The sequence below is a fragment of the Thalassophryne amazonica genome, chromosome 4 (genome assembly GCF_902500255.1).
Source record: "Thalassophryne amazonica chromosome 4, fThaAma1.1, whole genome shotgun sequence".
Taxonomy (NCBI): Eukaryota; Metazoa; Chordata; class Actinopteri; order Batrachoidiformes; family Batrachoididae; genus Thalassophryne; species Thalassophryne amazonica.
The window spans coordinates 110,029,141-110,041,881 of NC_047106.1; the positions used below are offsets into that span (position 1 = coordinate 110,029,141).

Genomic DNA, 12,741 nt, shown 5'->3' on the forward strand with positions numbered 1-12,741 from the left:
TATAACGCATTATTTTTTAAAAACTGCAATCACTGACATCACTGACTTGATGTGTAAATAAAGAGTGTTTCTGAGAGCAATAACTGGTTTGGAATGTCTGTGCCTCTGGACACCACCCCATGGGTTGTACATGGTTTAAACAGCACCAGACCAGAGGTTTTTTGTTTTTTGATTTGTTTTCTTTTTTAAAATGTTTCCAAGGAAAGTAATGCAATCAGCATGTCTGCAGCGCAGAGATTAACGTGAAAAGCCTTGTTAATGTTTCCTGCTGCTCTGCACCATATGTAGAATCTCCAAGTACCTACAAACTGTGCAACTGGATCTGCTGACTGCTGACTGTGCACCGCATGGTTGATGAGTTGCTTGAGAATATGCAGATGCTACAGGATGACTTCCAAGCTTGTCATGACACAGCTGCAAAGTTTCTTCAGTTGGCTAATGACCAGCTGGATGAAAAGGATGCAGATGTTGTATGGAAGAATACCTTCCTGTAAAACAACATAGACGGTACCAATGCTGACGAACCCTCCACAGATGAGGCTACATCAGCTTCTGATCCAGTAAAGAAGTATCGCATTGAAGTGTACAACCAAATAGTGGACATTGTTGAGATCAGCAACTAATAAGGTTTGATGGATCAGCAACATCAGATGTGGATCTCTCACTTCTTCACCCAAGGAACTTTGATAAAGCGACATTGGGGAGTTATGAAAGAACTGCTTAAACATTTGCTGAGAACAATGATGGCGTCACTGCGAAACAACTACAAACAGAACTGCAAACACATAGAGAACAGTGGTCAACAAGCAATCAATACATATCTGCCTTCCTACTCTCCATCCTATCAGCCAGCTCTATCAGTTTACCATCGTAGTGCCAGTACTCAACGTTCTGAGTCTGGCTTCGACCCTTCCTTTCCGTCCGCTGCCTCAGGACATGTTTTCACTTGCTCCTTTTCCTTCACCCAACAATATCAATGATGGTCACTGTTACCTTGGCCCTCAGCCAATATTGTATTTAAAATCCAATTTATGATCAGCATATTTCATATGGCACAGGTCTGACGCCAGATGCACTTCCTAATGTAACTCTCCTTATTTTCCAGACATGGGATCTGCACTTAGAGCATACTGGGTTGTACAACCTTAGTTCTAATGAAGTTGTGACGTTGTGTAAAATGTAAATAAAAACAGAATACAAAGATTTGCAAATCCTCTTCAACCTATATTCAATTGAATACACCACAAAGACAAGATATTTAATGTTCAAACTGATAGACTTAGTTGTTTTTGTGCTAATATTTGCTCATTTTGAAATGGATGCCTGCAACACATTCAAAAAACTTGGGGCGGGGCAACAAAAGACTGGGAAAGTTGATGAATGCTCAAAGAACACCTAATTGGAAACAGGTGAGTGTCATGAATTGGCTATAAAAGGAGCATCCCCAAAAAGCTCAGCCGTTCACAAGCAAAGATGGGGTGAGGATCACCACTTTGTAAAGAATTGCATGAAAAAATAGTCCAACAGTTTAAGAACAATGTTTGTCAACGTTCAATTGCAAGGAATTTAGGGATTCCATCATCTACGGTCCATAATATCAAAAGACTCAGAGAATCTGGAGAACTTTCTACACGTAAGCGGCAAGGCCAAAAACAAACATTGAATGCCCGTGACCTTCAATCTAACAGGCAGCACTGCGTGAAAAAACAACATCATTGTGTAAAGGATCTTACCGCGTGGGCTCAGGAACACTTCAGAAAACCATTGTCAGTTAACACAGTTCGTCACTACATCTACAAGTGCAAGTTAAAACTCTACCATGCAAAGTGAAAGCCATACATCAACAACATCCAGAAACACCCCCGCCTTCTTTGGGCCTGAGCTCATTTGAAATGGACAGACGCAAAGTGGAAACGTGTGCGTGGTCTGATGAGTCCACGTTTCAAATTGTTTTTGTAAATCATGGACATTTTGTCCTCAGGACAAAACAGGAAAAAGACCACCCAGATTGTTACCAGTGCAAAGTTAAAAAGCAAGCCTCTGTGATGGTATGGGGGTGTGTTAGTTGCCCATGGCAAGGGACATCTGTGATGGCACCATCAATGCTGAAAGGTACATCCAGGTTTTGGAACAACACATGCTGCCATCCAAGCAATGTCTTTTTCAGGGACGTCCCTGTTTATTTCAGCAAGACGCCAAGCCACATTCTGCACGTGTTACAACAGTGTGGCTTTGTAGTAAAAGAGTGCGGGTACTAGACTGGCCTGCCTGCAGTCCAGATTTGTTGCCCATTGAAAATGTGTGGCGCATTATGAAGTGCAAAATACGACAACGGAGACCCCGGACTGTTGAACAACTGAAGTCGTGCATGAAGCAAGAATGGGAAAGAATTCCACCTACAAAGCTTCAACAATTAATGTCCTCAGTTCCCAAACGCTTACTGAGTGTTGTTAGAAGGAAAGGTGATGTAACACAGTGGTAAACATACTTTTTTGAAACATGTTGCAGGCATCCATTTCAAAATGAGCAAATATTTGCACAAAAACAATAAAGTTTAGCAGTTTGAACATTAAATATCTTGTCTTTATGGCGTATTCAATTGAATAGAGGTTGAAGAGGATTTGCAAAACATTGTATTCTGTTTTATTTACATTTTTCACAGTGTCCCAACTTCATTGGAATTGGGGTTGTAGATCCCAGTGGCTGGATTTTTCAGTTTAATAATTTATGGCATTATATTGAAATGGTTTTCCTCATGTCTGCTTACAGCAACTCATAACATGAAAGCTATCCAGTCATGGAATACCTTGGTAATACTATACAATTCATTTCTGTTGTGTGATTTCAAGTGGACAGACTTTAGATGAAGATGATACTTTGATTTCAAAATCTGATTAATGTAATTTGTCATTGGTTAATACAAACATGCTACATTTGGAAAAATGTGTTTTATTAAACTAAAATTGTGAATGTAATCTTCACATAAAAGGTTACCTGTACACATTAATGATTACTTTGGATATATTAATAATTCATTTATATACAGTAACAAATAATTCTGTGGTAACATGCCAGCTATCAGTTTGAGTCTTGGATTTCTGCATCCACGCTCACACTCACCATTCAGTGCACTTCCACAATAGATTCTGCTGTGCTGCTTTTCAGTGCACATAAAGCACATACTGCAGCACTCAGGGATTTGTCTCAAGGCAACGTTGTGATTTATACAGGATTGTGCAAAAGTCTTAGGCATGTGAGGTTCCTATTTCAGCAAGTATTCTTTTCATTCATGTCAGTAGAACAAATTAAAACAAAAACAAACATGAAAGAATCTCCCTCATATATATATATATATATATATATATATATATATATATATATATATATATATATATATTTATACTAAACATATTAACAGAGCAACACAAAATTTTAACTAAAACGATTTCACATCATTAATTTACCATTAATAAATCATCAGCTATTTAACAGGAAGCCTTTAATACTTTTTAAATTGTTGTTCTTGGCCAGTTTGTTTTTAGGCCTCAGATTTTTACACAGTAAGATTTGAAGTACATGCTGTAGTTTTCAGAGTGCTCCAGCATTTTCTGAACATGTTCCTCCAGTGACTGTGGTACTCTGCCATCTGCTGGTACAACATACACAATGCATTTCGTCGACCAACCAACAGGCCAACCATCAAAAGCCCCATTATTAATATGATGATAAAATGCACAGTTACACGAATGTTACAAGTGTTTCTCTTGCCATGAGTTTGATTTTTTTTTTTATTTTTTTTTACAGAAATCTTTTTTTACTATTCCATGAGAGACAAAATGAGAAAGAAAAAAAAAAGCCTGGAAATCACATTGTCGGAATTTTAAAGAATTTATTTGTAAATTATGGTGGAAAATAAGTATTTGGTCACCCACAATCTCGGAATTTTAAAGAATTTATTTGTAAATTATGGTGGAAAATAAGTATTTGGTCACCCACAATCAAGCAAGATTTCTGGTTCTCACAGACCTGTAACTTCTCTTCTGTCCTCCACCTGCTACCTGTGTTAATGTCACCTGTTTGAACTCATTATCTATATAAAAGACACCTGTCCACAGCCTCAAACAGTCAGTCTCCAAACTCGACCTTGGCCAAGACCAAAGATCTGTTGAAGGACACCAGGAAGAAAACTGTAGATGTGCACCAGGCTGGAAAGAGTGAATCTGCAATAGTCAAGCAGGTTGGTCTGAATAAATCAACTGTGGGAGCAATTGTAAGAAAATGGAAGACATGCAAGACCATTGATAATCTCCCTCGAACTGGGGCTCCATGCAAGATCTCATCTCGTGGGGTAAAAGTGATCATGAGAACGGTGATCAAACATCCCAGAACTACATGGAGGGACCTGATAAATGACCTGCAGAGAGCTGGGACCAAAGTAACAAAGGTTACACACTACGCAGAGAGGGACTGAAATCCTGCAGTGCCAGGCGTGTGCACCTGCTTAAGCCAGTACATGTCCAGGCCGGTCTCAAGTTTGCCAGAGAGCATATGGATGATCCAGAAGAGGATTGGGAGAATATCATGTGGTCAGATGAAACCAAAAGAGAACATTTTGGTAAAAACTCAACTAGTCATGTTTGGAGGAAGAAGAATGCTGAGTTGCATCCCAAGAACACCGTACCTACTGTGAAGCATGGGGGTGGAAACATTCCACTTTGGGGCTGTTTTTTTTTTGCAAAGGGGACAGGATGACTGATCCGTGTTAAGGGAAGAATGAACGGGGCCATGTATCGTGAGATTTTAAGCCAAAACCTCTTTCCATCAGTGAGAGCATTGAAGATGCAACATGGCTGGGTCTTCCAGCATGACAATGATCCCAAACACACCGCTCGGGCAACGAAGGAATGGCCTCTGTCATTGGTGAAACCTCTGTCATTGCCAACAAAGATTATGTTCCAAAGTATTGAGATGAATTTTTGTTATTGACCAAATACTTACTTTCCACTATAATTTACAAATAAATTATTTAAAAATCAGACAATGTGATTTTCTTGGATTTTTTTTTTTTTGTCATTTTGTCTCTCATAGCTGAAGTGTACCTATGATGAAAATTACAGACCTCTCTCATCTTTCTAAGTAGGAGAACTTGCACAATCATGAGCTGACTAAATACTTTTTTACCCCACTGTGTATATATATATATATATATATAATATATATATATATATATATATATATATATATATATATATATATATATACACGAGGTCTATTAGAAAAGTATCTGACCTTATTATTTTTTTCAAAAACTATATGGATTTGAATCACGTGTGATTACATCAGACATGCTTGAACCCTCGTGGGCATGTGAGAGTTTTTTCACGCCTGTCGGTTACGTCATTCGCCTGTGGGCAGTCTTTGAGTGAGGAGTCGCCCACCCTCTCGTCGATTTTTTCATTGTTTAGGAATGGCTCAGAGACTGCTGCTTTGTTTGATCAAAATTTTTCAAAACTGTAAGGCACAACTGAGTGGACACCATTCGATAAATTCAGCTGGTTTTCGGTAAAAATTTTAACGGCTGATGAGAGATTTTGGTCTGGTAGTGTCGCCGTAAGGACGGCCCACGGTGCCTGACGGCGATCTGCGCTTCGAGGCGGCAGTGTCCTCAACCGTTTCAAGTTGAAAACTTCCACATTTCAGGCTCTGTTGACCCAGGAAGTCGTCAGAGAACAGAGAACTTTCAGAAGAAGTCGGCATGAGGAGTTTATTCGGGACATTCCATTGTTAACGGACATTTTGTAATGAAAGAACGTGCGGGCAGAGTCGCATGTCGGGCCGGACCCGACCGCAGGGGTCGCAACAGGAAAAACACCTCCGTTGGAAACCTTAACGGGCAAGTTGGAACTGCCCAGCTGTTAAACAATTTCTCAGAAACACCCCATAATCTCTCATCAGCCGTTAAACTTTTCACCGAAAACCAGCTTAATTTCTCAATAGTGTCCACTCGGATATTCCCTCACAGGTCCAGAAAAATTTTGATAAAGCAACGCGCGCCGCTCGAGCAGCGTGTGAAACAAAGGAATTCAGCCGAGAGGGCGGGACACATCTCACTCAAGGCCTGCCCACAGGGAAATTACGTCACCGACACGCGTGAAAAAACTCACGCATGCGCACGAGGGTTTCAAGCATGATTGGTGTAATCGCACGTCATTCAAATCCATATAGTTAAAAAAAATAAAAGGGTCTGTTTATTATCTAAGAGACCTCGTATATGACTGGTATGCAGCGGGTGGTTACGAGTATAAAGTCCGATCTCATCAGGAGGTGAGGGTCTATAAATTACAGTGGCAGACCTGTGACCAGAGGATCCTCAGGTCAAATCCCCATCAGACTGGAACATCACCAGGGTCTTTGGGCATGGTGCTTAATCACTCAGTGTGTGTGTGTCTGTGTGATCATGGATCACTGTGATTCGCTATAGGACTGCAGCCCATTTACCACTTCCTTCTGTAGTATGTAGGGACAAGCACGGGTGTGATGGGCCTCAGGGTCTTACTGTCTCTCTACTCATGGTAATATTATTAAGTTTCTGTAGGGACTATTTATTGCACCTCACGTCTGTAGTAAAGAAACTGAATGGAACCGACTTCTAAGACTGATACAGGGATGATTATAAAAGCATTATGATCACTTTAACCGGGGCTGTGCTAGGCCGGTATCGTAGATTTACGTCGATGGTATCTGGCTATACCCGCCCGCTGTGCGTAAACAAATGACGTCATAGCGCACGCAGCCCAAGAACTGTCTGCAGAGGGGGAAAAAAAAACAAAACAAAAACTGTCCACAGAGGAAAAGATTAAAAGGCGTGTGTTTTGGTCCCAATATGGATATTCCGGATGATTTTCTCATGGATAGGTCGACAATGAACAGCAGCTAAAGCAGCCAGCTTGATGAGGACGCACTGCTGAATTTCAACAGTGCAGTGAAAATGCATACCACCCTCCAAAAGCATGTTATTGTATTAGTGTATTAGGAAAAATGTATGCTGTAATGACAACAAGAGGTGGGCTATTACGGGAATTTGGTATTGATCCGATACCAAGTAAATACAGGCCCAGTATCGCCGATATTAATTCCGATACCGATACTTTTTCATATTTAAGCTTCATAAATCAAAGGATCCAAAAGACCTAGGATAGAATTTCGAGAAACATTGTACATGATAAAAATACTTTATTATCACAATCAACATTTTTGTTAAAAAAAAAATATCACTCAACACAACTTAAAACAAAATCTCCTGAGGTCGAGTGCTGACTCAAGGAGCGCACTGAGTGGACAGGCAGGCTGAGCCTACCTGCATGGTTGTTGGCTGGCACTGCTGAGGCCACGTGACGGCACAACAACAAAAGACCAGAGGGGGGAGGGTGCGCTGCTCCGTGTTGTGTGACACAGCGCAGCGCTGCTCTTACAGAGAGTAGACTTTGATGAATCTGTCGTGCGCAGCAGTCAGTACGTGAAGGAGAGAAAAAAAAAGCTTGAGTATTGATCTTTTTACACAAGGATCATTCAATATCAATACCAGCGTTAGTATCGATATATCGATATTAGGATCGATCCACCCACCTCTAATGACAACATTTCTTCAAGGTTTTCCACTACCAATGCACCAATATTTATAAAGCCAGTTATTAACATTATTATGTTTCTGTTTTGACTCATGTGCAGTGGCTTTTTAACTCTCAGACTGATGCATATTGACTCTTATTCATTTCCTTTCTAAGATCTTTTTTTTTTCAAAAAGAAATTTCTCACAAATGAGGCAATTGTGAAAAGTCAGTTCAGTTAGATGTGGATGATGAAAAATTATTTAATATGACTCAGGTCAAGACCTGGGAGCATGGGCATGTCGTGCTTCACTGCATCACCACAGAACCTCTCCAGTCCTGTGATGGCAACCACTCAGGCTGACAAATGTTGGTTGCCACTTCCTTAAAGGAACCGTGTATCTGCTGCAGCTGGATGTTAATATGACCCAGGTTATAAAAAGAAAAATTGTAATCTCTCTAACTGTTAGGCAGTTTGCTCATATCCCCAAGCCGTTTTAAAAGCCAAAAAATCCATGGGATTCATTCTGGCCCCATGGACTCTTGGGGGAATAGTTTGGCTGCTTCTGCGACAGTCCATTGGGTTTCGTTTCTTTTTGGGGTGCCGTCTTGGTTTTGCTCCCCATCTTGTTCACCAGGAACACTGGCTAAAGAAAACATTTGGCTTGCTTTCTTTTCTGCTGATGGGGAATCAGAGTGTTTATGATCAGACCATTCGCACAATCAAACACTTGTTGTTTAGCAGAATAAAGTCCTGCAGTCTCTGATGCTTCACACGGCTGTATGTTTCGGAGTTCTCCTCGAAGTCAGCGCCCACACATTATCCTCATCCTTCTCACTCGCAGGAGCTGTATTAGGGAGACTGACAGTGTGGCGTCGGCTGAGGATTTGTTTTGTGGCGATCTCAGGCATGTGAAAAAATTTAACCACCTCCTCATCAGTTGGATCTTTGGGATTAGTTTCTATCTCGTCATTGAAGGTGTGCTGACGGGACAACGTGCGACTTGTAGCAGAGTTCTGATTTCCCCACAGGAATCCACCTGAAGAGACACTGCTCGGCTGTTCTGAAAGCGGCAAAACTTTTTTTCCGATGCTTCCCGCAACCTTTGGGCCTCCTCTTCACTGTTGTCCTCCAGCTCATCACACCCATCTCCAATTGTCACAGAGAAAGGTCTGCCAGAAGATGAAGTGCTGGTGGTCCTAACCGCCTGGTTGTGAAACTCCATCACTGTCTTCCTTTTTAACATCCTCTCCAGTTAGAGTCCGATCTGTTGCCTTATTGCCCTCGCTATTAGACTGGATTTCTTCAACGCAAAGATGTCAGTTCCACTGCTGAATTCCACTCTTTTCGGCACAAATCCGTTGCCTTCGGTGATGCTTCTTTGTTTGACTTCCAGCGGGGATGTTTGCCTGTGAGGTAATTTCTTTTAGGCTGCCACTAGTGGGGACTGCCACTTGTGGGACTCCCATGAGTGGAGGATGTCTGTCCCAATCTTCTTCTGGAGACACGATTGGTGAGGAACCTCTGCAGAATGGACTCGAGTGCAACCCCTTCCATTCTTTGTCTCTGCTGGAGCAGGTGGCCGTGGACCTGCGCTTGGCAGCATTCTGCAGTCGTTCTTGGTGTCTCTTCGCTTCACCTCCCCCATTTCTCCAGCCTTGTTTTCCTAAAGGACATCTCAACATTAATGCTCCGTTCATCACATTGCTTCATAAAACACACGTGCAAAAACCGACCTGCATGGCTCGCATAAATTTTTCGCAAAAGGAGTTAAAAATTGAGCAACACTCCTCCAGTTTAAATTTGCTGGGGTCCTCACAGAAGTACTCTGCTACAGAGTCACTCACTGACTGCAGTTCCTGAAGATCAGTCTCTATTTCTGCCAGGCAGACCTCTGCCTCCTAAAAAAAAAAAAACAGTCAGAAGCGACATATCAGGACAGTTGATCATCAACCATGTCCACGTACACGTCAGCATCACAAAGCTGACTCACCTTCAGAAAATCCTTCATCTGTGCTTTCAAATCTTCATGCTTTGCGGTGTCATCCTTGGCATCTTTTATTTTCTTCATCTGTCTTCAAATTCACTTTCAATGTCACATTTATTTATTCTAAACAGAAAGAAATGAAATTTTAATAAATCACACAAAAAAATGATTTTATCTCAACTAACAAAATAGTCCTGTGTAAAATACTGATGACCAAAGAGGACCATTTTTGGTTTATCCAAAGTAAGAACACTGAAATTATGATGTTGAGATATGATAGATACCACCAAGACATTATTGGAATGGACCTAATATACCACATACAGGAATAATCAACCCAGAATGCATTGTGTTGTCAACATCTGGGTTTTTCGAGCCAATAAACAGACAATGAGGATTTTTGCTTAGTACCTCCTGGCTAATATACAAAATAATGAATGTTTATGAGGTTAAATGGAACGAATATTTAATTCTGTGAAGCTGGAACGTACCATTCAACAAGGCCTCGTTGAATGGTACATAACATATATAACAGCTAAAATTAGATCCCTGTCATTTGATATTTTATTAATTTATAAACAACAGAAAAGGACCTTACATTTTGGTGTGTGTCACTGGTGCATTGATGTCAACGGTCCAACATGAACAGGAATCCAACACTGTTCTCAGTCAACTTGGAAAAAACAGTTGTTAAATAGTTGAAAAATAATTCTGAGGATGTAGTCCATGATGCCACGCACTGACTTTGTGTACTTTCAAAAAAAAAAAAACAAGACTTCAGTCCAGCGAAAAACCACGTCAGAAATTAGCCACGTCAGAACAGCTCTTCATGCCTCCACACAACTTACAGCGTAGTGGCTTTGTTTTTGTGTGTGTGTGTGTTAGAAGAATTAGCACCGTCAATTAGCTCCTTCAAATCATCGTCCATCAGCAAAACAAACTCTGCCATGTTTAGCTAAATGCCGCCCCCAGTGCCCTCACTGCCCACCCAGTGTGTGTGTGTGGGCAGTAGTTGCAGCATGCAATAGTACAAAAAGCATGGAACCAAATTTGCTCGGTAAATGGAACGCAGCACAAATAGGATGAATAATCCATGTCATGTGACATACAAAGCACCAATCAAATGACAAAGATCCACTCAGCAGTTATATAATGTGCTTTATTTTCTTATTATTCTTTAGTGTTTGTTTACGGATACTTTCACATGCGTTATCTCCAAGTCTGTCATCATGGAGGAGCATGAAAATTTCAGGAGTATGACGCACAGTTGAAATATTTCTCACTGTAAGAAGTGTTCCCTGCAGTGGAAAACTACACTGGGAGTCAGGGGCCCTCGCAGAGAAAGCCAGAGAAGTTCATATAAACAACACCCCATAATGACAACATGAAGAAAGTTTTTTTTTTTAAATTTATTAAAAATAAAAAAGTAAGAAATCACATGTACATAAGTATTCACACCCTTTGCTCAGTACTTTGTTGATGCACCTTTGGCAGCAATTACAATTTCAATTCTTCTTGAATATGATGCCACAAGCTTGGCACATCTATCTTTGGCAGTTTTTCCATTCCTCTTTGTAGCACCTCTCAAGATCCATCAGGTTGGATGGGAGTGTCGGTGCACAGCCATTTTCAGATCTCTCCAGAGATGTTCAGTCAGATTCAGGTCTGGGCTCTGGCTGGGCCACTTAAGAGTTGTCCCGAAGCCACTCCTTTGATATCTTGGCTGTATGCTTAGGGTCACTGTCCTGCTGAAAGTTGAACCGTCATCCCAGTCTGAGGTCAGGAGCACTCTGGAGCAGGTTTTCATCCAGGATGTCTCTGTACATTGCTGCACTCATCTTTCCCTCAATCCTGATGAGTCTCTCAGTTTCTGCTTTGCTGAAAAACATCCCCACACCATGATGCTGTCACCACCATGCTTCACTGTAGGGATGGTGCCTGGTTTCCTCTAAACATGATGCCTGGCATTGACGTCAAAAAGTTCAATCTTCGTCTCATCAGACCAGAGAATTTTTTTTTTTTCATGTCTGAGAGTCCTTCAGGTGCCTTTTGGCAAACTCCAGGTGGGCTGCCATGTGCCTTTTACTAAGGAGTGGCTTCCTTCTGAGTGCTCTACCATACAGGAATACTACCAGGTGGAATCCTCCACCGAGGAATACTGGAGCTCCGACAGAGTGACGATCGGGTTCTGGTGGATACAAACTTCTTTCATTTATGGACAATGGAGGCCACTGTGCTCATTTGGGCCTTCAAAGCAGCAGAAATGCTTCTGTACCCTTCCCCAGATTTGTGCCTCTAAACAATCCTTTACAGACGATTCCTTTGACTTCATGCTTGGTTTGTGCTCTGACATGCACTGTCAACTGTGGGACCTAATATGTAGGCAGGTGTGTGTCTTTCCAAATCATGTCCAGGTGGACTCCAATTAAAATGTAGAACCATCTCAAGCTGTAGAACCATCTCAAGGATGATCAGTGGAAACAGGATGCACCTGAGCTCATTTTTGAGCTTCATGGCAAAGGCTGTGAATACTTATGTACATGGATTTCTTCAGGTTTATTTCTGTTTTTTATAAATTTGCAAAAATCTAAAAAAAAAAAATCACTTTGTCATTATGGGGTATTGTGTGTAGAATTTTGCAGAAAAAATTATTTTCTTCCATTTTGAAATAAGGCATTAAACATAAGAAAATGTGGACAAAGTGAAGCACTGTGAATACTTTCATGGATGCACTGTATATAAATAAATTCACCCATCTTTAGTGACCTTACATGAAAAGGAGAAAATGCTTACCTAGCAGCAGTTTCAATGTGTCGGAGTTGTTCTGGAAATTTCAGCCAGGCCACATCAGCTTTCTGAGCTTGCTGTGGTGAATAGAAACATTTTATTAAGTGTGATTATACACATATATCTTTGAATGTGGGGAAACTCAGGGATCATGGGAGCACATGGTACTTTCCATCACGACGTATGCATAAGATTCATGCCAGGTTTGTTTGCTTTGGTGTCCACTAATTTCAGCAAAGATGCCATTCGAAGCCAACTGCACTGCCGGCATAGCCACCCTTAGCTCAAAATCATAAAATAAGACTGAGTGAAGAACACCATGAGACCACTCAAAAGCTCCAGCAAAATATTTCACTCAC

General features: G+C 41.1%; 1 protein-coding gene across 1 annotated transcript; it reads right to left on the minus strand.

Annotated features, from left to right (window-relative positions):
• Window positions 1-7,727: 7,727 nt before the first annotated feature.
• On the minus strand, window positions 7,728-12,522 carry LOC117508618 (FH2 domain-containing protein 1-like). The gene is made up of 4 exons (XM_034168416.1): window positions 12,389-12,522; window positions 9,602-9,718; window positions 9,345-9,509; window positions 7,728-9,274 (listed from the first exon to the last, which is right to left on the minus strand). Exons 2-4 carry the CDS (start codon window positions 9,677-9,679, stop codon window positions 9,035-9,037), a joined length of 483 nt encoding a protein of 160 aa, XP_034024307.1. The 5' UTR covers window positions 9,680-9,718; window positions 12,389-12,522; the 3' UTR covers window positions 7,728-9,034.
• Window positions 12,523-12,741: the final 219 nt, after the last annotated feature.

Excerpts from the sequence above, each read along its gene's own strand:
- LOC117508618 (XM_034168416.1), bottom strand. The coding sequence starts at position 9,679 with ATGAAGAAAATAAAAGATGCCAAGGATGACACCGCAAAGCATGAAGAT. Across the intron at positions 9,510-9,601 it reads AGATGAAGGATTTTCTGAAG|GAGGCAGAGGTCTGCCTGGC; the intron begins GTGAGTCAGCTT and ends TTTTTTTTTTAG. Across the intron at positions 9,275-9,344 it reads AATTTATGCGAGCCATGCAG|GAAAACAAGGCTGGAGAAAT; the intron begins GTCGGTTTTTGC and ends GATGTCCTTTAG.